A 26,788-nucleotide genomic window follows, 5' to 3' on the forward strand; every position below is an offset into this window, starting at 1 on the left:
ATTCCACGCAAGCGGTGAGGCTGGTGGTCTTTTCCAAGGGCAACAGAGAGCCACTGGAAGATCTCAAGCAGGAGTGACATGATCTATGTCCAACTGCAGACAAGTTCAACTGCAAGCTATAAAAAAAAGTGTCTTCACATTTGTAACTATTTTATATGGAAAACATAGTCTACACTATCCTCAAACTGTTCTGCATGTTTTTCAAAAGACCTACCACACTTCCCATATTAGAAACAAAAAATTACTGATATTGATTCATTTTACATTATAAAAGATAATATTAACTTTCTCCTTTAGAAACAATAAACATGACCACAACTACATTTTATGAAATACGTAAGAAAATAAAGCTAGAAGGAAACACATCAAAATATTATCCACTTTACTTGAACTCTCTGTGTAGAACCAAAAGGTTTTCTTTCCTTCTTGCTTCTTGTTGGGTCCATAATAAAGAGATACATTTGTTATATAAAAAGAAAACAACAGAAAAACCAATACAAATTAGATACAATTTTACCTATAATTTAAATCAAAACACCTATGAATTTTTCCCCATAAGCTAAGGCACAAAAAGCAACCTAAGGCATTTCCAAATTTCCTGCAATTCTAAATCTAAAGGGAGAGTAAAGCCTATGTATGCTGCAACATTCATAACATAAAGTGCCAGGATTCACTGACCCTCCTGTGTTTTATCAATAGATATCATACCTGAGAGTCTCTCGAGCGGTATATCCTGATCCAATTAGTATGGATTCATCAAACAGCTTGTCCATGCAAGGTATGAACTCTAGAACACAAATGTTCATCGCATATGTCACCAACGACACCAATGACACCGTGAACTACTTAACAGTAGCCAAGCTACAGTCTAGATTTGGAAAAGTGTGGGTAGGAGAAATATACATGTACTATATTTCAGTCCAAGACACTGGCTTTGCTGGGCCACACTCTGTATCACAGAGTAAGAAAAAATCAGCTTCCTGTTCCCTGGCAGAGAATCTGCCCCTAGTACTTCATGGAGGCCCATCCCATCATCCTTAAAAGCTGCCACCAGAAGGGCACCTGGCTGGCTCAGTTGGAAGAGCATGTGACTCATGGTTGTGGGATTGGGAGTTTGAGCTCCACGATGGGTGTAGAGATTACTTAAAAATAAAACAAATCTTAAATATATATGAAAAAAAAAAAAAAGCTGCCACCATCCACCATCCACCCACACGTATCTGGAGAAGAGGGGCTGAGTCTCCTAAATGTCTCTTTATCTATTGGCCTGAACTCACCTTTCTTAAACATTTTACGGTTACTTATTATGGAAATAAGGGTATTTCTCCATATAACTTACAAAAGTCTAAAAATTCTCCAGGGTTCTCTTACACATGGAGCCCAGGTTAGGGGTCCCCACACATTGGGTGAGGCAGACTATAAACTCACCACGAGTTCTCTCTCTCTAATCCTGCAGATGGCATCATGACCAAACCTCCTCCCTACTCCCCTGCAGGCCTGTAGACTTCACCAGGGTAGAAACAGCTGGTCTTCACTCGAAAACAAATTACATTTCTGAGGATGTACAGATAAGGCAGCAACCTACATTTTTTAGGCCTCTCTTCCACACTCCCCTAGGGAGCCCTGGCCACAAACATCCAAAGGATGTTTAGATTCTGGAATAAGCCTGGCATTGTTGCCAGCATCAGCAAATCAAATAAAATAAAGTACACTCTCCACCAGCTAACAGCTACTAAGGGTCAAAGCTATAATAGAAGTGTAAACACTGGAGAGACACAATGCACATCTCCAGTTAACTCCCAAAGCAAAGCAGCACAGGGACAAGTGCCAAATGAAAAAGTAACCAGCAATCCCTCTAAAGTTAGAGAGGGAATGTGCCTGATATGTCCCTCAGTGAGGTGGCCAAGAGGAAGGAAGCACAGAAGGAAAAATGCAAAGGACTCAGACACCAACCACTGGTGGCTGGTGGGTTGGCTAGGGACAAGCAACATGTGCAAGGAGGAAGTGTTAAGAAATTAAGTTGTATGATGCTAGTTCCCAGATTCCCTCCATGACCCAGAATCAGAGTCTCCAGAAAAATGGGTAACATTGTTGAACAGCTAGGTTTTCTCAAACTATTGCTCTTCAGAATTTGTGCAAATGAGTTACCTCTTGGTATCGTTTTGGATGCCAAAAAAGCAGGGCTAACTGAAAATGTTAGTGGACGTGTAAATTTTAGCTATATAAACACATCTTTTTGTATTTTCAAACAATATAATATACAATAACACTAACATCTGAAATAATTTCTTAAGTATTTCTTTAAATGAAACCCTTTTTGAGACGTGATGTTACCCTTTTTGAGATGTGATGTTACAGTAGTCCAAGAACTACTATAGGTTTCAAAACAAAGTATCGTGAAGTATTTTGTTAAAAAAATAAATAAATAAAACCAATCAGTAGAGAGACTTGGAAGGGGGGAGAGGGGCTCTGAAAGCTGAATTCAACAAGCTTGATGCAATCAAACCCTGAGAGCAGCATCTTGGAAACACAACGATCTTTGTGGAACAGCCCAAAGGCTGAAACAAAGCCCTCACCAGGGCTGGGCTGCAGGCAATGGAACACGATTCCCTGATAAGCATGGGAAAGGGTTTTTTTATCTGTCAGCATTTCAATAAGTAGAAACCTCTTGCTACACAGCTCCCCAAGCGCACCTTCCAGAGTCTCATTACTCGAATGGCAGGAATGCTAATGGTTAATCTGAGAACCACAGTGAATAGATTATAAACTGTTCCATTTAAAATTATTATAATATTGTTCAGTGGTGAACATGTAGAAGAGCCACATATGGCCAAAGGAGCCGTGACTGTACAAACTGCCACATGGGAGCTTTGCGGGATGGTGACACTGAATTTCTCAACATGGAGGACGTGAACACACATTTGTTCTGTAGTTTTTTGCAAACTCATACATTTCTTTTCGGTACTCTATAGATTACATTAAAAAAAGTTTTTAAAAAAGTCTATATTCTACTCAGCTATATCCATATGTAATATCACTATAACTTGTATTTTAACAGCATAAAACACCTGAGCTTTATTGTATTAATTCATGTGTTACTACTCAAACCGTACGCTTCATGTTTAAAAACTACATAAGAAAGCCAGTTTTACAGATGCTCCAATTTACAAGCCAGGCAAATAAAACACTGAATATTCAATCATTACTGGCGAAAGGTTACCAACTCAAAACAGGATGAAAAATAATAATAATAATAAACCCAAAACAATTAGGATATAACTTTGATGTAATGATTTGGACATAGCAAATAGAAAAGTATTTTAAAATTATATATCAATAATTGATAGAAAAAGTATAATTATCAGATTAGCAAAAAGCAAGTAATAATTTTGTGCATAAAAAACAGGACCAATTTACCATTTTCACAGTGTGGAGAAAGAAAATTGTTTTCTTCTCACCTTTTAAAGACTGTTAGCTGTGAGTTAATGAGTAAACAGCTACTTGCAGTTTCAAAAGGTATGTAGCCAAAAGGCAGAGAAGTACCAGGAGATGCTGAGGACGCGCCATTATGCTAAGAAAATGATCACATTAATCACGAGACTGTTGGGAAGACATGGGGAGAATGCTGGTGGAAAGCAAAGGAGAGAGGCAGACCGAGAGTGTGGAGGCAACAAGGCAAAGAAGGAGGAAGCGTAAATCTGAGAGAGCAGTAAGGAAAGGACACATGGAGCCTAAAACACCCAAGCAAACTAAAGACTCAGACCAACAAGGAGATGTCTACAGTACCACAGGCAGACAGGCCTATGCAAGCATTCCAAGATAAAGTGGACGTACGGTTTCTTAGCTCCGTGGTGAGGATATGCTTTGCAGCAATCAAAAGCTCCTTTCTGAGGTGTGCAGTCTCTGCAGGGCAATTAGAAAGTAACTGTAGCATTCCTTTCACCATCTGCTGAGAGTACTTAGTCACCAACTCCTGTAAAACGAGGATGGAAATAACAAAGTTATATTGACATAGATGGGATGGGTAAGAAAAACCCCAATTTTATAAACTCAAAAAAGTTCAGTAGGACTAAGTGTGGCTCAAAGGACCCTCATGAAGTAATCACCCTCATAAACAAGCAGCATCTGGTAAGTTTTAATAGTTTGGGTGCTCGCTGCCACCGTGGAAGGACGTACAGCGATGTTAAGTAGCAGTTTCTTTTACACGATGGGATTATGGATGACTTCTTTGTATTTTTCTGTGTTTTCCCAGCTTTTAACAATGAATACTAATCACTTCCTTATTGGTGGGAAGGAGGGGGAATATTGAAAATTTCATAGGACATAATCTACAAAAAAAAAAAAAAAAAAGAACATAATCTACTCTGTCATCCCGTTAACGTATGTTGTGAAAGACACCAGAGACCCCTTTCCCTCAAGAACAAGCTCTCATCATTTTCCTTCAGAGGAGTAGTAACAAGGCAATTCACCAAGGTAGCTCAAGCTGGCTAAAATACCCAAGAGTATCTAATTCAGATTTTCAAAATCAAATGTTCCATATTCTCAGTGCAAAGTATCATTATCTAGATAAATGCCCTTAAAAAAGGACAAAAAGAGCTATGAATGCTTTCCAAGATAGTTTTTATTCTGAACAATTTGGCAAACATGTTTTCATTTTTACTTTCCCGAAAATAACAAAGTTTTTTTCCTTAAAAAAACAACTGCAATATAATTCCACTGCTATACAATAGGTCAGGACTAGGTTTATCCCACACTTGAGAACACCAAAAGTTTACACAAAAACATTCTATGACTAATGGGAAATAAGATCATTTCTTTCCTCCAAGTTCTTCTCAGGATTGAAATACAGACAGACTACAACTACGAGTGGGGAAAAACAGAACTGAAATCACCCTCCAGCCTCTCGAAGAACACTGCAAACTCTATCACTGGCTTATGAATGATGCCATTTTTTTAAAGTTCCAATCTCTCCTTAAAAATTGCATTGACACAGAAGTCAATGCAACATACATGCCCACACAAGTATCTGTGTGCCCGTGTCCATTTATGATGGACTCATTAACAATGGCCAGAAATGCAATCAGCGGATCCAAGACAGAAGGGACATCGCTGGTTGCCAGGAGCTGAGGGCCATAGGAAACTGAATGGCACTGCCAACCAGGGCCAGGAAGACTTTTCAGGGTGAAGAAACAGTACTAAAATGGGATGGTGGGGATAGTGGTACAAGGCTGTAAATGAACTAAAACCCACTTACTGAGTACTTTAAAAAGAGTGAATTTTATATGTAAATTATATCCTGATAAAGCTGCTTTAAAAAAATTAGAAACAACTCAGATGCTCAGCAACTGGTGAGTGGCTACACCTAGCATAGCACACCTATACAGGTCAGTACTGCAGCTTCAGATGACGCTGCCCCCTCAAATTCATGTTGAGGTCCTCAGCCCTGTTGTGACTGCACCCAGAAACCAGAGATAATTAAGGTCAAATGAGGTCTTAAGTACAGGGCCCTAATCCGATGGGACTGTGGCCTCAGAAGAGAACCAGCAATCTCTCACCCGTCCCCATGTGAGGACACAGAAAGAAGGCGGCTACTGGCAACACAGGAGAGTCCTTGCCAGAATATGAACCCTGCTGGGACCTTGATATTGGCCCTCCCAACTTCCAGAACTGTGAGAAAAGAAATTTTTGTTGTTTGAGCCATCTAGCCTATGCCATTTTGTTAGGAAGCCTAGACAGACCAAGACAACTAACCCCAATAAAAATAAAATAACAAGAATAAATTTCAGTGCTATTGCTAAGTGAAAGTGACACTCAAAAGGTTATATACATTACCCAAGTCATTTTTTTTTACTTCTGGAAAACGCAAAACTAGGTGCCACAAAGCAAGTCAGTGTTTGCCAGGGACTGGGGAGAAAATGGACTATGAACGTGTAAAAGGAATTTTGAAATGCTCTACATGGGGGGGGGGGGGGGGGGGGGGGGTTACTAACTGTATGCATCTGTCAATTTGCAGAACTGTGTATCTGCAAAAGATGAATTTTATTGTATGTAAATTATATCTCAGTAAACTTGACTTAAAAGTCAATGAACTTACCTGATAAATTCGGATAATATAAGCTAAAAATGACAATGTTTTAATCTGAGCAGCAATAAAGTCAGCATACAACTCCTTGTTGTAAAGCTTGTGTTGCCTAAATGAGAAGTGAATAGAATTTACAGTATTAGCTCTTAACTCTAGGTGGTGTTAGATTTAATCAAAGCCTATAATAATGACTAAGTCCTAAAAGCATGATTTCCACACAGATCATAACACAGCACCAACCGTAAACATTCTACATTTCTGTGCAGTTCCAAATAATGCAAAGGGTTTAAAGGCATAAAGCAAGCAGCTCTCGAAGCCATTCCAGAGCAGCTGCAATGTGCATCCCAGAGCCAATGCCAGGCTGACCCACTCGGCCAGCAGACTCTATCAGGGACTGTCTGCTCCATGAAAGACCCCAGTTAGGGCCACCAGGGATTGTTACAGCTGATTTACCCTCAGATCCCCCCTCCAATGACCCAAAGCCAGATGGGCAGCAGTCAAGAGAGTGAGTGACAAAGGCCTCAAGAGGATGCTTGTAAGTTTGAGAAGAAGCTTCACTAGGGCTTCCAAAGATAAATATGTACAGTTCACACGTTGAATGATTGGTGAAGGGGAACAAGGGTAGAGAACATTTTAGCAGTCATGCTGAAAGGCACAGCAAGAACTGGGCTTGAAGGTGGCAAGGTTTGTCTATCCCACAGCTGGGAGTGAGCACAGTAACACCTAATGATAGTTCTAAATTCACAAGACACAAAAACCCAAAATATTAGCTCATCTTTTCAAAATAAGAAACTAAAACTATTTACATCATTATTCAAATGTAAGCTCAAAAAGTCAAAAATGCGTATCATCTGACCAAAATGTTATCACCCAGAATTTCCGTGTCTTACAAAAGATGACAGCAAGTGTATTTTTATTTGGAATTAAATAACCGTGGCAGTCAGCCATGTTGCTGTCCACAGAAATCTCACCTGGCTTGTGCAGACACCTGAATTGCAATGGTATTCATGATCAAGGGCACAAACTCAGCCACAACATTGTGGATGTTCAGTTTGTAGAGCTAAAAAAGCAAACACAGCAGATTTTCATGCTCTTACACTAGACTACAGCAAAATAATTTGGCATACCAAAAAAAAACCCTAAGATTCATTACATTAGTCAGCATGTGTACATCACACGCATCTTCCATTTGCCACAGAAAATTAGATATGAACTTTGTCATAAAATAAGAATCCCCAAACCCAAGAAACTAATAAGCAATGTGCATACCTGATACATTAAAACAACAATAATGGGCAATTCTGCCAACACTTTTAGAGAAAGAGATCCTCTTGGAATGATGGAATGCTGTAAGAGAGAAGCAAAAGCAGGACCACGGTTATCACTATGGCACTTAAAAGAGCCTGCTAATAGCCTCACCCCAGCAAAATGGAGAGAAAGAATTGCCACATCTTTGTAAATACCTGTGGTGAAAGAGCCAAACTATTTTGAAAACAAAGCACAAAGAACTATCATTTAATATAAAGGTTTGTCTATTTCCCAAAGTCACCTATTGTAAAAACATCAGAAAAATTTGTCAAAACTTAGACATTCAAATCACTTGAAGAAATTTTATTTTTATTTATTTATTTAGATTTTATTTATTTATTCATGAGAGACACAGAGATAGAGAGAGAGAGAGAGAGAGAGAGGCAGAGGCACAGGCAGAGGGAGAAGCAGGCTCCATGCAGGAAGCCTGACATGGGACTCGATCCCAGGACTCCAGGATCACCCCCCGGGCCAAAGGCAGGCGCCAAACCGCTAAGCCACCCAGGGATCCCCACTTGAAGAAATTTTAAATTAATATCTATTAATTGATTCAAAAGAACAACATCAGAAAGTACAAATTTACCTAGTTTCAAAGATACTTCTAAACACAGAATGTTTATGATATTTTTTAAAATTTAATAGTTTTAATGTTGACATAAGAACTCCCAGCGCAGGGATCCCTGGGTGGCGCAGCGGTTTGGCGCCTGCCTTTGGCCCAGGGCGCGATCCTGGAGACCCGGGATCAAATCCCACATCGGGCTCCCGGTGCATGGAGCCTGCTTCTCCCTCCGCCTGTGTCTCTGCCTCTCTCTCTCTCTCTCTCTCTCTGTGACTATCATAAATAAACAAAAATTTAAAAAATAAAATAAAATAAAACTGTAGTGTTTAAAAAAAAAAAAAAAAAAGAACTCCCAGCGCAAGTAAGCAAAATGTCAGACTCAGAAAATGTCAGGACAATGGGCAGGGGCAGACAGAAAAGAAAAGAATGACTGGAACTGAAAATGAGTTTCTGGTTCCAGAAGAGAAAAGGAATGAAAGCTTCAATCAAAATGCAGTTTCTTGTTTACCCTAGCACAAATCAAAACATTCTGCAAAATGATAAAACAAATATAGATGATATTCTTAACTCAATCCTGAAAACAGTCGTCGTAATTGCTCAGTACACATTACCTGTGTACCATATACATCCAATACAATGTATTACCTGCAGACAACACCAGTATGACCTTCACAAAATTCCACATGACAGGGTTCTCAGATAATGAGAGGGAAAATTAAGCTAGAACAAATGTTATATGCTTTGCAACAGTCAAAAAGCCCAATGGTGGTGCTGGAACATGGTCCCCAAGCTTCTGTCCCCAGAGCCCACACTCTCAGGTACCGAGGTAGAAATTTATATATGTAGCTTTATTTTTTTTCATTTTTTTAAATCACCTTTTTTTCCTTAAATATATGTAGCTTTAAAGGGACTTTGTTAATGTCAGGGCTAAGAATGGAGCAGCGATCCCCTCAGCTGGGCAGCTGTCTTTCCAATAGGTGATTTTGGATTTCCACTACAGTTTCCGTTCAGCACTTCAGGGTTGCATTAAGAATCAGTGAAGCTTTCTCAGGCACACACATTTATGTTATCTTAAATGCCCCAAGTGTTTGGAGAAAAAAACCCCACAATATACTAAAAATATACATAAAAAGTCCGTATCTCATTATTTTCCTCTACCAAGAAGACAGGAATAAAAACAAAGCAAAACAACTGAAAAAAAAAACAACTTACTGTTCTCGTCTCACTGTCCTCACGCTCTGGATTGACTTTCACAGCAATTGTTGTGATCATACCAACCATTTCCGGGGGAGGGACTGTGTTCTCAGGGATCACCTGAGGGTTCTCAAAGTAGCGGTTCTGCATAAAAAGAGTGGAAGTCATTCTTCCTCATGTCAGACACAATATTCCTCAATGAAACACAGCCAACCTGTGCTGGAAGAAATCCAACGTTGTACCCGTCTCTGTCACAGATGGGTACATGCCATAACTTTGAGTCCTCTATGGGTGAAGGTAACACGGCAGTGACAATATTCTCTACCCCAACAATGGAAAACGAAAACTTGCCCAAAGTATTTTCTACCTTTGTTCCCTGCTGGTGATAGATGAAACGCACGACATGTTACATTACTACCTCATGTAGCCCATGCCTCTAGTGGTAGGAACCCAGAAGCTAGGCCCCACTGAGTCCACTTTCCAAAGTCTCCTTCAGAGAACAAAGACAGGAACCACAACAAAGCACAGACATTTTTAAAAGCCAGGGCCTCATTGCCATCCTCAGTTCTAAATGTAATTTGGACTTTATATTAAATAAAACAGCTTCTGACAAACAGCAGCTTTTCTGGCTGAAATGACAGGCTGACAGGACTTGGCAACCCAGAACTCAATTAAGTTTTATACATTCTTTTTTTTTTTTTTAACTTTTTTATTTTTATTTTTTTTATTTATTTATGATAGTCACAGAGAGAGAGAGAGAGAGAGAGAGAGAGAGGCAGAGACACAAGCAGGCTCCATGCACCGGGAGCCCGACGTGGGATTCGATCCCGGGTCTCCAGGATCGCGCCCTGGGCCAAAGGCAGGCGCCAAACCGCTGCGCCACCCAGGGACCCCAGTTTTATACATTCTTAAGTTAAAATCCTTAAAACGGGCACCTGGGTGGCTCAGTGATTGAATGTCTGCCTTTGGCTCAGGGCATGATACCAGGCTCCTGGGATTGAGTCTCGCATCAGGCTCCGCACAGGGGAGCAGGGGAGCCTGCTTCTCCCTCTACCTATGTCTCTGCCTCTGTGTGTCTTTCACGAATAAATAAAATCTTTAAAATAAAAATCCTTAAAATACCAAAGGAGTCCATTTTGCTTCGTTAATTTTTAAAAAATTGTTTTTAAATTAAAAAAAAATATCTTTAGAAAACTCTTGACTTACGAAGAGATTTATGCACAATGATTTTTACCATTACTTATGACAGGAGCTGAAAATCTGGAAAAGCAGCACCACGGAGACAGTCCAGGTACATGCATAGGACAGGAAGTTATGGGGCCACTAAGAACTAGGACCTCCAACAGAAATGTTCTGGAGGATGTTCCAAACTGGTTGTTGCAAGCGAGAGTAAGGTGGGGAGGAGCACGCCCTCAGGCACACCATGCCCTTCCCCACACTTCTGACGCCACTTAGAAAGACTTCTTTGAATACTGGAAAGAATTTTAAGGATACTGAAAAGGAGGCTGAAAGTGTACACCACTTCCCAAAAAAGGCTTCAAACAGGAATACAACCATCTTTAAAAAAACATGAAAAATGCGAAAAAACAAAACTTCAACATCAGTGGTTGCTTACAAATTTGCCTTGGTTTTGTCGCAAATTTCTACAATAAAAATATATTATTGCTTTTATGTCAAAAATAATGTATTTAAACAGTGAAAGCAAGAGAATTCTTTTAAATGGCTGATGTATTAACCTACATTTTGACCACCACTAACTACTCCTCATTCTAAATTTTATTTTTTTTTTTAATTTTTTATTTATTTATGATAGTCACAGAGAGAGAGAGAGAGAGGCAGAGACACAGGCAGAGGGAGTAGCAGGCTCCATGCACCGGGAGCCCGATGTGGGATTCGATCCCGGGTCTCCAGGATCGCGCCCTGGGCCAAAGGCAGGCGCCAAACCGCTGCGCCACCCAGGGATCCCACTACTCCTCATTCTAAAATCAGCATTCCCCTCGGTTACTCTTTCAACCCAAATATTCCAAATTCCCTTTGGAATGAGGAAAGAACAAATGAATATAAGAAAGTCAATATTAAAAACATACCACTACTTTTGGAAGCTCCTTGTAAATCTGTTTCACAAAATCCAAAAAATGATGTATCTAAAAATAAAATTTTAAAAAGAGAGTGTAAGGAAGATATTTATCAACAGAAAACGCTCATAGTGGGTAGCAAAAACGTTAACAGTATTAACATGTAAGAACTCATAAAACTGGCAGGAAAAATGTCAGACTCAAAATACAGACAAGCCAAAAAAGAAACAAAAAGGAAATAAGTTTCTAATTCAGGAAGGGCAAAGGAATGAAAATTAAAATAAATGCCACTTCTTGCCTTTCAAAAAGTACTGCTACACCCTGCAAGATAGAGTCCAACAGGAGAGAGACTCTCCCATACTACCAGGGGAAGTGTCAAATGCTCAAGCCTTTCTGGAAATCGCCTTAACAATTTCAGAAGCATTAAAGCATTAACACTTCTGACTTGATAATCCTACTATTACAAACCCAGTCCATGAAATAATCTGAACTGTCAACAAGACACTCAGCAAAGTCCTAAAATAAAAATTTTGAAATACCTTAAATATCCAAACACAAGGGCATCGTAAGAAAGACTATTAGGCACCCATGAAAAACTTCCTTTATAAGGAACTTTTTATGATTGGAAAATACTCTTATACAATGTGAAGGGAAACAAGACATAAAATGTCAAAAGTAATATTATCAAATTTATGTAGCAAATATACCTAAGATAGGAAAAGGAACAAAAATCAAGACATTAAACAGTTTTCTTCAGGTAATGGGAATTCTACTTCATCTTTATTCTTTTAATTTCAAAATAATCGACAATAGGCACTTAGTAAGGTTCACAACAGAAGAAAACCGTAATTACAGCTAACACAGCATATTCAGTGCTTACTATGTGGGTACCAATCACTCTATATTTAATTCTTCAAAAATCTCAGGGTGGTAAGGGCTTCTCATCCATCTTCAAAATTTCAACCAAAAACTCCTGAGTGGCATTTCCAGAGGGAAAATCAAAGTGCAGTCAGAAAAGCATGGGGTTTATTCCTGATACGCTCAAAATCAACTAAAGGATCCTGACTCCAAATGGGAAATCTTCATGTTTCCCTTTTTACTGCATCCCTACATACTTAACTGGTTCTAAGTTCTCTGGTGTCACATAAAATAGGACCTAGAATCAAAGGTTTTCCCACACTCATTACATTTATATTTTATTCCTATATGACTTCCTTAATGAAGACCTGAGTTTTGACTGACTTTCCACTCTTGTTATACAAAAGCTATTATGCCCTCTATGAACTCTTCCACATGTAATTTGAACCAATAAAGAGTCAGTATAAAAAAGAAGGCATCTCAGGGAGGGGGTATGTTTGCCAGAATATACAGATTATATGTGTTTAAAAAAAAAAAATTTAATTCCTCAAGATACCTTTTGAGGATATGTCCTGTGAGTATCCTCATTTTATGGAAAAGGCTCCAAAAGGCTAAAACCTTACCAATGTCGATACCTACTAACTACAGAGCTGAGATTCCAATCCAGTTCTGACTTCAGAACTGGCATGCCCTTTAGATGGTCCCACTAGGCTTCAGAACCCACATCTTAAACCCCTGCAGAGCATAAAATGACTGGAGCCTTCTAGCACACCAGGCCTGTAAATACCAGAATTACCCACACAGCTCTGCGAGTTTGGTAGTTTACTAAATTTCAATGAATGTACAAATTCACCCAAATATTTATGTAAACATTGACAAGAAAAAAGTCACTATGAAACCCATAAAGAATTTCCCCCAAACTTAGGCTATCCTTTCCTTGAAAGTAGCATGTGTCCTGTCAATTCTAAGAGAATAAATAAATCACATGGTGGAAAAAAAAACCTACTGACACACTTTTATAAACGTAATCAGGATAAGCACTTACTTCTTGTGTGATAGGCGGCCTGAACTGTTTGTGTAGCTCAATGATTATTCTTAGACAAATAAGAACATTCTCTTCATTTTCCGTCTAAAAAAAAAAAAATTTTTTTAAAGTTATACTTCTGAGGTTATTTTAATCTAAAGATTACTGACCATTCTTTAAGCATTTTTCTGTATACACACCCTACATCAGCTAACTCAGATTTGACTTCTTGAACAGAAAACACAGAATAGTTGTCTCAGATAAGAAGCTTTTGAGGTCTTTGGTAGACCATCTAAAGGGTATGCCGCCCAGTAAGCTCTGGAGAGTAACACTCTGACAGATGAGTAACTGGCACTTAAGACAAGTCACACCATGAACAAAGGTCTTAATGGTCCAAATGATACTTATACATCTGCCATCAGCTTGGTCATGATCCTGGGGTCAAGCCCCATGTTGGGCTCCCTGCTCAGTGGAGAGTCTGCTTCTCCTTCTCCCAATTCTTGCTCATGCTTTCTCTCTCAAAAAACAAAACAAACAAACAAAACACCCCACTATGTTTTCATTAGACCATCTGATAAACACTTTACATTCTCTGAATGGGGTGTGAGCCACATCTTACCTAGGGGAGCTAAAGCTAAAAGAAAGTAAGCCACATGGCTAACATGATACACCTAACACATAGCAGAGCTAGGATCTGAATCCAACTCTATCCCCTATAAAGCTCATCTTTTCAAGGGGCCCAGAAACAACAGAATTCTACACATATCAAGGCTAAGAACAGTAAGAAAACAATTTTAGAGGCAAATATAACAGGTACCAAATAAATTCACCTGAAGAATTTGAGAAACTCTTTTGAGTATTTACTGTGCTTGAAGTAGCACAAAGCCAAAGAGCCCTGCACTCGAGTCTGTCGACCCAACCCTTTCTTTTTTTTTTTTTTTGACCCAATGCTTTCTAAAAATTTCCACTGTGTCTAGTCAATTCCCTGCTGACTCAAAAAAAAAAAAAAAAAAAAGAATCTTCAATCTTCAATAATAATATTTCTTAGTAATTTGGTGGGCAAAATGGTGGAAAATGGACATTAAGAAAATTTTTACTCATGTGAATCAGAGCTTTAGTGAAAGGGAAGCAGTTGTGCAGTACTAGATTCTACAGTAAGAAAACCACGGACAACCTGGAAATGGTTAAATAACAAGAATTCTCAAAGATTACCTCTAAGAAGCGAAACATCACAGACAGAACATTTTTTGTATGAGGACGAAGATGCTCGTTGGTTGGTATCCTGTGAATTATTTCAAGTACTAGTTTCCGCAGTTGCTGGTGAGGAAAAATTAAAAATGTAAAAATCAAATCCTTCAAGAATCCCGAAGTAATTCTTTCACACTCCGTAAGTTACACGGCTATCTGCACCCAGCACGGGGAACCATCAAATGACAAGATGGACCCATTTCAGAAACGGTCCTGTGAATTACTTAAATGTTATCCCAAGTACATACCACAAACCATTACTTTCAAGACCCCTACAGTTGTGCACCAAACCTACCAAGCCAAACTTTCCCTCTTTCACAATGAAACCATTATTTCCAGCAGAAGGGTACCAGTGTGTGAATGTCGGGATGGATTTTGCATGAAAGAGCACAACACAAACTGAACCTGGTTTGGGATCTCCCTCCATCATGGGTTTGGTTCCTACAATCCTCTCTCCTGATTCTCTTGGGCCCAAGGAATGATTTCATCACAAGCTGACCAAGTTTTCAGGATTTGGTCCATGGAGCCCACACTGAAAGGTAGGTCAAACATCTAGACTTTCAACTGATACAATATAAAAATACTTTGTTTGGCAGTAACTTTAAAAATTACCATAATGCTAGTGAAAGAGTTACTTTTAAGAGACGCTGAAACATTTATAGGAGACTCTTAAAATGATCATGGTAAGGAGGGGAGTGTACAGAATGGGTGGAGGTATAGACAAAACTGGTCGGAAGTTATGAGAACTCAAATTAGAAGAGCAAAGTCAGGGAGTAGCTATGGAGAGGGTCATTAAAGGATTATTCCTTCTTTTCTGTGGATATTTGAACTCGTCTGTAATAAACAGTGTACCCACGTCACCAGTTGGCAAATGTGAACGACTTAAAACCAAATTTAACTAAGGAGGCATGGTTGGGGACAAAGTCATCCTTATGTGACAAAAATGCTCTTATTTTGAAGTAGAGCCCCACATTTTCTCAGTTGTTTAAATTCATAAAAAGTTTACAATCTTACAGCATGACATTCCCCCCTCCCCCCACCCCCATCACCACTGATGTTCCCCAATGGATTACCTGGGCTGGTTTCTCCTGGAGAAACTGAACTTCTCCATCTTGAAGAAATGTGAGAAATCGAGGGATGATATGTTCCAGGAATGTAGAATATTGTGGAGATGAGGTTACATTCTAATTGTGCAAAAATAAAACACCATTAAGTTTGTGTACACATTTTCATTTCAAATTCACATATTACAACCTCAAGAAAATATAAAACATTGTAGTGAAGCCAACAATTTTTAATACTTTTAGACATTTCAGTTACAACACAGTTTTAATTAAAATGATCATTGCTCCTGAAATCCAATGTAAGATGCAAAGTGAATGTTAAAACTGTTAAATGTTAAAAGTAGAAATACGGGATCCCTGGGTGGCGCAGCGGTTTGGCGCCTGCCTTTCCCCCAGGGCGCGATCCTGGACACCCGGGATCGAATCCCACGTCGGGCTCCCGGTGCATGGAGCCTGCTTCTCCCTCTGCCTATGTCTCTGCCTCTCTCTCTATCTCTCTGTGACTATCATAAATAAATAAAAATTTAAAAAAAAAAATAAATAAAAAATAAAAGTAGAAATACTAATGCTGTGGAAAATGTGGAATCTGGAGCCTCTTTTAGAGGCTGGCTCTACCACATCTTAAGTGTGAGATCTCTGAAAAGACATTTAGCTTCTAGATCATAGTCTCTTCAAGTGGAAAATGAAGAAGAGCCTAAACAAACTGGTACCTTTTTCTAATCTGAAAAGCTGAGTTGTCAAATCTATATTCAACAGATTATAATCTAACCTAATCCATTATTTCTCCCAGCACTGACTTTAAAAGGAGAATTGGAAATGACCCCAGAGTCTGGAGACAGTGACATAAAATGGCTCCTAGAGCAGTTTCTGGATCCCATTTAGAAAGTGGGAACCTCTGGCAGTTACCTAGCCTCTGTGCCTCTGTGTCCCCTCTGTTAAGTATCATATTATTTACTGTTTTAGGTAATCACATGAAGATTACATGAGTTAATTTAAGACACAGCAAATGCTCTAAGGTAAATGCTCATTGTCATCTGGCAATATTACCAGATCACCTGTGTGCTAACTGCCGTCCTGTGTATTTTTACTCTTTCTCACTCAGTCCTCACAAACCTAAGGTAAGTATTATCTCCATTTCATAAAGAGGCTCAGAGAGATTATAAAGCTTGCTGAATATTGTTTCAAAAGCTTGAGAAGTGTTTCCAAATTAAGTGTCTCTAACAGCCAGGTCCTTTCCCCATTAAGGCCTCACTTGTTCATTCAGTGAGGCTCTATCATGTGCTCCATGGAGATAAAATGAAGAAAGTGGAGGGACGTGCAGGTGGCTCAGTTGGTTGAGCGTCCAATTCTTGGTTTTGGCACGGGTCATGATCTCTGGGTCATGAGATGGAGCCATCCATTGGGCTCTGCGCTCAGTGGGGAGTTGCCTGGGAATCTCACTCTTCCTCTGCTCCCCGCCCCCCCAATGTTTGCACACGTGCACTTTCTCTAAAAATATATAAATAAATCTTTTTTAAAAAAAACACAGAAGAAAGTAGATACAATTTATGCCCTCAGAGATGCGGGAGGCAGTCATGTGCTGGGAATACAGATAAAAAGAACAGTACAGAATTATAATAGAAGAAGCACTGGCAACTAAGAGACCACAATGTACTGGATGGAACCAAGGACACAGAACCCCTTCCTTAAGCAGCGAAGTTTACACTACGACCTAGAAGTCCAGCAGGAGTTAACCTCGTGAAAAAAGTGGAAATGAAGAAGGTTCTAAGGAAAGCCATTGCAAAGGCAGAAAATTATAAGAAAGTATGGATGCAAAAAAAAAAAAAAAGTATGGATGTGAAGGCACTAAAACTAGTTGAGCATGGCAAAAGGTGGGAGCATAAGAGCAAGGGGTTCAACTGTTACTATCGCTAGCCTGACAAGTCCTTGAGAGGACACATATGGGCAGTTAATTAAATACGAGAGTCTGAAAGTCCAGACGCTCACTGGGGATGCAGATAAAGATGTGGGGTTGTCTACAAGGTAAGGCATTTATAAGGCATTTATATATTATAAGGTAATCCTGGAAGAGGAATCTATGAAGGAAAAGAGAGAAACAGGTAAAAACCATAAAAGGGTTGCCACAGGAGCCAGGAAAGAAAATAGTGTGATTCCTGGAACGTGTGCCTGAGCACCAGGCTCCCAGGACCCACTCAGGGCTCGATTCGCACAGAACACCATGGGAGAAGTCCTCGGGCAGCCCCCAGCCTCTCCCCAAGTAGGGTGTGTGAATTCACTGGGAACAGGAGCTTGTGTGTGTGTGTGTGTGTGTGTGTGTGTGTGTGTGTCAACTTTCGTCCCCAAAGCTTAAGACTTTTTACAAAATATCCATATTCAAAAACTCAAGGAAGAAGATTCCCATTGTATCCTTATCAAAGTTACCAAGAAGTTAAGCTCATCTGCACAGAGGCCCATTCGATTGCGGCTTCCAAATTTTCAAAACAGGAGTTTCAGATTCCTCTGATAAAAAAGATTCATTCACAAGCTGCCTGGTTATTCTGCCAGGATTTCAACTCAGCCCCCAGCTTTTTGATCCACATGAATTTGTCACAGGAGTTCTAACTTAGAGGTTTCTTTAGCTCCTATCTTAAAAGATGGCCCACAGGACATTTACTTGGCCCACAATTCTATTCCTAAGTGCTTAGTGAAATGTGTTTCTAAGACTCCTGTAAGCACTGGCTTTTTTTTTTTTTTTTTTTTTAAATTTCAGTCCCCTTATTCTGGTATTTTTCTGGGGTGGTAATGGTGCTAACTTAGAATTACCTACTGATTGTCATTCTAGTATTTGATTCTTTGAAGGCCTTAGTCATCTGAATTTCATTTAAGGCAAATGTTTATATCCTACGGATTTCCAAAGTCCTGATTTTCAAAAGCCCCAAGTACATTGCTCCACTGACTTTAGTTCTGGGAGTCTGATCAATGTGTCTGTGACCAAAGTCAGAAATTAACTTGCTAACTGGCAGACAGGAAACAGGAGAGAAAAGGTCAGACACTTGATCCAGGCCCACACTCGGTCCCAGGACCGCACTCAGACGCTTGACATACGTGCTTGTTTCTCAAGGTTTGCCAGCTCCTCCAGGACGGACTCCATCCTTTCAAACCCGCTGGGGCTCTGGTTCTCACTTATCAGTTCTTCCAAAAACGCAGAACACAAGCCAATCATGTTCTACCTACCTCCCACCTCTTTTTTTTTTTTTTTTTTCATTTTTTGGATTTTCTTTACCTTTTTTTTTTTTTTTAAACAGCTTGCGTTAGCAGCTTGGGCAAAAGAGAAAGCTCTTTAGCTCAATCTCTAAATATCTCAGGATTTATTTTCCCAGCTCAGCTCAATGCAACAAGTCCTTAAAAAACATCTACTTAAAATAAAACCACCAAATGGAAATACTACCCAGTGCTGCAGAGAAGGGCACTGATTCATTCTGCAGGAGCATTTATTTGATCCTTTGTAATCCAAATGGCCATGCCAGAAGCTGAAAACATTTTATCTGTTTTTCTTAACCACATTAACTCTCTTAAAAATATTTTATTATCCTCACATTAAAGATAAGAAATAAAATCTTCTCTCCTGCCCATGAAACTAATAGCACAAAACTAACCATAAAGTTGGACAAGAAACCAGAGAACGGTTTTCAGGTACTGGAGAAGAGGCAGTACAAGACCACAATCTCCGGGAGCAGGGGACATTATATGACCACCGTGGCTCTCTGCCTGGGTACAGATGTCCTGACTGGGGCGTGGCAGGCTGACACCCAAGGTCAGCAGGATGGACCTGCTGAACTGAGCAGCAAACACCAGAGTTCCAAACAGTTCAAGTGGCCGGAATCTGCAAAGCAGAGCCCCAGAGAAACAGGAACTACAGGGCATGGTCTTCTCTGAGTCTCTGAGACCTTGACAGAGGGCTGGACTCCACATACTAGAGGGGGAAAGACCAACTGGAGCTTACCGGACAGGGACAGCTTTGGGACTGAGAGACGAAGAGGTATCAGAGATTTAACAATGTTAGAGGATGTTGGGGTTCCAGCCTGAGCACAGTGCACTTTCGTAACACCTCTTTAACACCCCAGACATCCAGCTGAGAAAGGACCATGCCCTGGAGTAAGGCCTATTCTAGGTCTCTAAAACAAGCCAAGCCTAAAATCAACCTCTGATGATATCCATGGGAAGCCAGGGTTTGAAGGGTGAATCCCACCAGGTTAGAGACCCAAGGAATACCTTAGCCTTCCCATGATCCTCTGTGCCCCAGCATAAAACCAAGCCCATGTATGTTCGAGATCAACCAGTTAACTGAACTGCCTACCACAATCAAAATATCAGGACTCTTTCAGAGGGAGGTAACAATCTAGAGTCCCTGGCCTCATATACAGCATTCGACATACTGTCAAAAACTACTAGACAACGCAAGAAGCAGGATCATGTGACCAAGAGTCAGTAATTAACCCTCATCTAGCCAAATGTTGCATTTAGCAAAGACTTTAATGCAGTCGTTATAAAATGGTCTAAGAATAACAACAAAATGATGTTGGTATGTGATGATAATCTCTGTGAAGTAGTGAAATCAAAAGAAGAACCAAACAGAAATGCCAAAACTGAAAATACAAAAACTAAAATAAAAAAGATTTTATAAAAAATAAACTGAAACTTGAAAACCTCCTGGCCAACTAGAGAGGACAGAGAAACAGTCAATGAACCTGAAGGCAGAGAATAGAAATCATCCAATCTAAAGAACAAAGAGAAGACCAAAGAAAAGTGAACAGGGCCCAGGGACCCACGGGATACCGGGAAATTGTGGAACGTGAGGCTCAGAAGAGAGGAAATGCTCAAGGTCATGCAAGTGCTAAGTAACAGAGCCACAGTGATGTCCTGCTCTCTGTACCCAGTAACACATTTATTATATGAAAGTAATGAATCCACAACTTAAGTCTGGCTGCATCCTGAAAGTATATGCCTCAAAATGGAAAAAGGTTTAACCACCAAAACCAAAGCAACATCCCTCAATGATACTTGAGGTTCACAGTCACTAGTGTAAGGACAGGGGCACCAGGGTGGCTCAGTGGTTAAGCATCTGTGATCCTGGAATCCCAGGATTGGGGCCCTGCATCAGGCTCCCTGCATGGAGCCTGCTTCTCCCTCTGCCTGTGTCTCTGCCACTCTCTCTGTGTCTCTCATAGTAAACAAATAAAATCTTAAAAAAAAAAAAAAAAGTTGGACAATACCGTGCACACATCTCATATCAGTTGTGAAATACAATAAATCACATTAACAGAGAGAATGATTTTTGACTCACTACTAAGATTAACAGAGAAGCAATTGGGAAGCACATGTGAATATTTACCTCACAACAAAAAAATATATAGTAAGTTCATACCTCAAAATTTTCACTAACTTCTTGCATCATTTTTAACTTTGTTTCATCAGCTGTAAATGACAAAACAAGTTATCAGGTAATTGAAATTATGTCAAGGATCTTCATAAAATTATTTAATGTTTAAGAGAAGCAATCAGATCTTATCAGTTTGACTGTCATCGTCCAACAGAAGGCACATAAACTAGTTCCCTATAATCAGTCAGACACATTCGTACTCCCAGACATACATGTGCATGCACAGACAAGGATACAGACACACATGCATACACACACATACACACATGTGCCTCTTTGGGGCTCTAGCCAATAATGCTCATCACTTTGCTTCTCCACAAGGCAGAGAATAGGAAAATTAGGATAAAAGCCAACATTACTCTTTATTCTCAACGTGCACATCATCTGAACTGAGATAGATGAACCACGATAACACATTTTTTAACGACAAAAAGGATCAACTCACGTGTATTTACATCAGTGAGAGCTGCCACAAACTGAAGGTATTTTTTCATCAGCGTGGTTTGGTCAACCACTGTGGCCCCCTGTGTTGCAACAAATGCCATTTTTCTTTTGAGTGGTTTCTTTCTCAAGAGAAAAGCATCAGGTCCATGAGTTCACCCAGCCTATGAAAAGGAGCATTAAAAAAAAAAAAAAAAAAAAAGGAGCATAAGGTTAGCCAACTTACTGAAGGCACAGCTCACAGTCTCTATGAAAATCTTACCTAAATGACTATATTAAGCAAAAATACTTTTTAAATGCCCACAATACTATTCCCTCTGCTTTTTCTGAAAGTAAACTTACATCCATTTTACCTATTAATTTCTAAACATGATTTTTATAATCAAAGGCGCCCCCCTCCCCTTACTGTATATCCTTCTTTCCCTAGACTGCGGGATGGGCAAACTCTGTAAACCAGACACAATAAATATTTCAGCCTTTGTGGTCTCTACCACAACTACTTAGCTCTGTTGCAGCCAGAAAATAGCCATGGACACACATACATGAAAGAGCATGGCTGTGACCCATAAAATTTTTAATTTATGGACACTTACATTTGAGTTTCACATAATTCTCAAACGTCACGAAACACTACTCTTCTTTTGACGTTTTCTCAACCACTTAAAAACTTAAAAACCATTCTTCGTTCACAGGCTGTATTAAAAACAGGTAGCTGAGGGGCGCCTGGCAGGCTCTTCCTGTAGACCATGCAACTCTTGCAGGCTCTGCGGTTCTAAGTTTGAGCCCCACGCTGGGTGTAGAGATTAAAATTTAAAATATTTAAAAACAGCAGCAGCAGCAAACAGGCAGCTGACTGGATTGGACAACTGCTACCCTGGGTGACTGGTTCTCAGGCTTCAGTGTGCGCAAGGATCATCAGGTGCCCAAGGTGGGACCTCCAACCACAACCCAGAGACGGTGGTTCAGGGAGGGGCCCAGGAAGCAGTTAAGTTTTGCTTGCACAAAAGTAGGCACTTAGAAAATGCTTCCCTGAATGAAGGTTCCAAGTTGTTGCCCATCACACTTCAAGAACTACCTCTCCAGGCTGACATATTATATATAGAGGGAGACCCGGTTTGTTTTAGGACCACTCACAAAAGTATCTTGGGAACCCACTGAATTTGCTTTTACCTATCTTCCTTGTGTATATAACCGTTTAATTCCACTCTGCGTCAAGAGGCGTCTTCAGGACTTCATCTTTTCCTCCTGCAGGGCTTTCAAAAGCCCTCCGTACCGGAAGCCCTCCCCAGCAGCGCACACTTCGGCCCCAAGTGGTGATGGGGACACCCCGACTCCACAGAGCCTCCACGGGCCACTCTCTCTGAGACACCAAAAGCACTTCTCCAACACGGAGGAGACGCCGGATTGCTGCTCTATCGCACTGCTCTCGCCCTGAGACCCAAGAGTGGGGTTCCATCAGGCCCGCCGGACGACCCGACGGCTGCTTCCTCTTTCAGGTCACACGCCCTCCTCCAAACACAGAACGCCCCCCACCCCCACCCCCGTCCTCATCCCCTGGGACCCAAGAGTCAGGGTCGGGGCCTCCCCGTGTGCCTACGAACCTTGCGGTCGTGCCCAAACTCCTTCAAGGCCTGGACCCCCCCCCCCCCTTCCAACCGAAGTGATCCACTCTCCCACTCCCCGGGGCCCCCGGAGGCCCAGCCCAGCGTCCCGCCGGGCCTGGGGTGGGGGCGCTGAGGAGGGAACACCGCCCATCACGCCGGTCAGTGGGAGAGCGGCTCCAAGACGCCGGGGGCCGAGGGCCCGGGCCTGGCCTCCATGGGCCACCGCATCCCGGCCCAGGTGGGAAGGCCGGAGCCGGCGCAGCGCCCGCGCCGGGACAAACGGCCCCGCCGCCCCGTCCCGCCCCGCCCCGCCCCGCAGCGCCGCGCCGAGAGCCCGAGGCGGCGCCGCCGGGCCAGAGGGGGCGCTGTCGCTGCCGCTACCTTCGTTCTCCGCGCCGGGCTCGGCGAGCCAGGGGCCTGCGTGGAGGCCGGGAGGTGCCTGGCCGGCCCGGGGCGCCTCTGGGGAAACGAGGCCCCAACCCCACGCTCTCCCTCCCCGCTCTCAAACGGCTCTGCGCTTCCCTCCTTTTGTCGCCGTCTCCGGACACCCAGCGTCCGCCCTCCAGGCCGTGCTACGGCGAGCGCCGAGGGCCAATTCTCGCGCCGCTGGCCCTCTGCCTCCCGAGCTCCCCAGCGCGGCCAAGCAGCAGGAGACTACTGGGCGGCCGCCGACCCCGGCCGGCCGGGCTGAACACCGGCGGCGGCCAGGAGGGGAGGGCCGGGGGGACCGGGTGCACCGAGCCTATCTCTGTCGCTGCGCGGAGCCGCTGCGCCGCACAGGCCTCCCCACGCCGCCCTCCCCCCCACCCCGCACCGGCTCGGGCCGCCGCGCGCTCCTCCCGGGGTCGTTCCGCCGCCCTCCAGCGCTCGCCCGCGCCGGCCCGCGCTTACCCTGATCTCGGCGGCCGGCCCCCTGCAGAACCAGCCCGCGACCCCCAGCAGAGCCGAGGCCCCCGCCGCCGCCGCTGCCGCCGCGGTGCAGTCCCGCCCCCGCTTAAAGCAGCCGCGCCCGCCGCGGGAGAAATAGGCCCGGGCGCGCCGCCCCCAAGTGGGTGCGGCCTGGGCGGGCGGCGGGAGCAGGGAGGGGCACTGCACCCGGCTGGAGCCGCCCGGCTCTTTAAACCTCCGCCTGCGGAGGCGGGGCCGCCAGCAAGGTTGGAGCGGCCTGCAGGTGCCGGGAATCTTCCGGTGGGTGCCGGGCCTGGGCAGGATGTGAGGCAGAGCGGGGACTGCTGCGCGGCGGTGGGTACCCAAGCAGCTCCCTTAGCAGGCGGCGGTCGGGCCTAGGAGGAGTCCGTCACTGAACTGAATGTGGCTGGCCGAGCGGGGTTTCCTCCCTCCTCCCTTCCTGGGGTGGTTAACCGGTTGAAAGGGGAAGAATCAAGCAGGGGCCTTGGGAACGCTAAGGCTGGAAACAGACGAGACCCTGTAAGCAAAGGAAAGCCCTGGTATTCTGCTCGGAGGTGGCCAGCCTGATCATTTGTTCTGCAGCCACATCACCCAGAGGCTGGACTGCAGAGGATCTCTTTCTGTAAGCTCCTACCTGGCAGGCAGATGTCTCAGGCCAGGACAGAGCAGTGATGAGGAGGGGGAGTGGGGCAGAACGCCCTGATGTCCAGGTGAGATGGCATGGGCTGGACCAAGAGGCCTTAGAAGGGAAAAATACTGTTGGGCCTCCTCTATGACTCCATCAAGGAGAATGGTTGAATAGTGAGCGTCTGGCTCCTGGTAATCCATGGCTACCATGTTAGATGGACAGAGGGTTAAAGGGATGACCTATCTCCACCACCTCCAAGACCTTGCTCCACCTCCCGCCCTTTCCTGACAATATCTTAACTCCTCCTCACCCCCCATCATCACTAAGTTACCGAAGTCTTTGTGTTCCCTTCCCAGATAGATACATTTCACGCCTCATAATAAATGCAGCTTGCAATACCTACAAGATATTTTGGAAGAAAGGTGCCCTATTCAGAAGCATGCTCCTTGCACGTTTAAAAATGTTGCCACTCAAGAACAAGCCTCTGTTGAAGTGCTGGGATTTTATGTGGATGTCTTTGTTACTTATGTCTGAGCTGGGAGAAATAAAATGGGTCAGAACATCTTTTCCCCATGGAAAAAGATCTGGCAAGCAAAATCCTCTCTACTACTACCACCAACACCCCCAAGAGAAATAGGTCCAAAGTTGGGGAAGGTGGAATAATCTGAGGGCTAAAATCAGTGTGCAAACAGCTGTTCTTTACTAACCTTTGTTGGGAAGGGGGTGGAGAAAAAAGCAGGAGGTAGACAAATCCTTTGGTAAGTTTCAGATTAATTGCACAGGCTGAAGACCTATATTTAAGCCTAGCTCTACTGTTGGCAAAATCCCAACACTTCCCGTGGCCCGTGGCCTTACCTTCTCCTAGCAAAGAATCCAACATACTGTTATGATTTTTTTTTTATTTTTTATTTATTTTTGATAGTCACAGAGAGAGAGAGGGGCAGAGACATAGGCAGAGGGAGAAGCAGGCTCCGTGCACCGGGAGCCCGACGTGGGATTCGATCCCGGGGTCTCCAGGATCGCGCCCTGGGCCAAAGGCAGGCGCCAAACCCAGGGATCCCTGATTTTTACCTGTTTTCTTGTCTATCTCCTGAACTGGAGGTCAGAGACACTGTCAATTCCATCCCTATTGGGGAAATTATAAAACGCCCCTCCTCTGCTTAAAACCGGCCAGAGACTTTGCAGCTCATACTCATTCCCTGGCCTTATGTACCTCCCAACTTCATTCTTCATGTTATAGCCATAGTGGCTTTGCTATGCCTCATGCCCACCTCAGACCTCTGAAATGTTTTCCTCAGAGGCACAAAGCTGGCTCCTTGTCGTCTTTGATGAGCTCAAATGTACCTCCTCAGAGACAACTTTCTTAAGGCCCAATGTAAAAAGACAACTGTTCCTCCCACTTCCCCTCCCCCAATTCACTAACTCATAATACTGTAATAATTTCGCCAGGGGAAATACTCAGAATACTGTATTTTTCCCCCAATAATCTCATAATCTGATCATCAGTTTCAGGGTGGCCTTTGCAGGTGGCTTCTGTAACACAGATAAGGCTATCTGCAACTACTGTAAAATTATTATTCAATCCAATCAAGTTACACATAAAAAAGCTAAATTTTGTTACTTCGTTTTCTGCATTTAGTAGGTTATTTTTATTTTTTAAAAGATTTTATTTAAAAAAAAGATTTTATTTATTTGAGAGAGAGCATGAGCAGGAGGCACAGAGGGAGAAGCAGACGCCCCATTAAGCAGAGAACCCAACTTGGGGCTTGACTTCTGGACTCAGAAATCAAGACTTGAGCCCAAGGCAGACACTTAACTGACTGAGCCACCCAGGTGGCCCTAAAACATTTTTTTTGAAGATTTTATTTCTAAGTAATTTCTACACCTAACATGGGGATTCAATTGAACCCCAAGAAGAAGTCACATGCTCCACCCACTGAGCCAGCCGGCTGCCCCTGCATTAAGTTTGTTTTAAAAGCCGCTAAGAACCAAACCTTTGAATAATGTTAAATATTTGAAACTCGGTTTATAACCTTAAACTACTATTACTACTATACTATTTTTTTCCAACCATAATTTTCTCAATTTCCATTTTCCTGATGGACAAGCAAAACTCTCCCAGATCTGAAAGCAATTCTAATGATGACAGCCAGTACTGATAGAGTGCAATGTCTGAAGCACTGTTCTATGTATTAACTCATTTTATTCTTACTACGGGACAATTTCCATTTTAAAGAAAAGGAAAGTGACTTTCCCAAGGTCACATAACTCTCAGGGAGAATCCAAAGTCTCCTACTTTATAGGCCTGGTATTGTCCCCACGATGGTGATTGATGCTACTGAGCGGTGACCCCTGTCTAGCACTTTTAACTTTTC

At 42.5% G+C, this 26,788-nt stretch overlaps 1 protein-coding gene and 1 non-coding gene across 17 annotated transcripts in view; both read right to left on the reverse strand.

Moving 5' to 3' along the window:
- TRRAP (transformation/transcription domain associated protein) overlaps window positions 1-23,913 on the reverse strand; it is a 117,641-nt gene extending 93,728 nt beyond the window's left edge. For 14 of the 16 annotated variants that reach the window (XM_072753148.1, XM_072753147.1, XM_072753140.1 and 11 more), the window contains exons 1-13: window positions 23,768-23,913; window positions 21,277-21,436; window positions 20,817-20,866; window positions 15,422-15,532; window positions 14,313-14,417; window positions 13,122-13,205; window positions 11,231-11,287; window positions 9,162-9,287; window positions 7,352-7,429; window positions 7,054-7,142; window positions 6,095-6,191; window positions 3,835-3,973; window positions 709-787 (exon numbers count right to left, since the gene is read on the reverse strand). In XM_072753148.1, coding sequence (XP_072609249.1) covers window positions 709-787; window positions 3,835-3,973; window positions 6,095-6,191; window positions 7,054-7,142; window positions 7,352-7,429; window positions 9,162-9,287; window positions 11,231-11,287; window positions 13,122-13,205; window positions 14,313-14,417; window positions 15,422-15,532; window positions 20,817-20,866; window positions 21,277-21,376 — 1,115 coding nt within the window. In that variant the 5' untranslated portion in view covers window positions 21,377-21,436; window positions 23,768-23,913. Of the gene's footprint in view, window positions 1-708; window positions 788-3,834; window positions 3,974-6,094; window positions 6,192-7,053; window positions 7,143-7,351; window positions 7,430-9,161; window positions 9,288-11,230; window positions 11,288-13,121; window positions 13,206-14,312; window positions 14,418-15,421; window positions 15,533-20,816; window positions 20,867-21,276; window positions 21,437-22,442; window positions 22,492-23,257; window positions 23,427-23,767 lie in introns of those variants that run through there. The other 2 variants (XM_072753138.1, XM_072753139.1) reach the window with 2 other exon arrangements.
- Window positions 20,943-21,147, reverse strand: LOC140598413 (small nucleolar RNA ZL1). The gene has a single exon (XR_012000845.1). It is a non-coding gene; the product is annotated as a small nucleolar RNA ZL1 (small nucleolar RNA).
- Window positions 23,914-26,788: the final 2,875 nt, after the last annotated feature.

Source organism: Vulpes vulpes, chromosome 3 (genome assembly GCF_048418805.1).
Source record: "Vulpes vulpes isolate BD-2025 chromosome 3, VulVul3, whole genome shotgun sequence".
Taxonomy (NCBI): Eukaryota; Metazoa; Chordata; class Mammalia; order Carnivora; family Canidae; genus Vulpes; species Vulpes vulpes.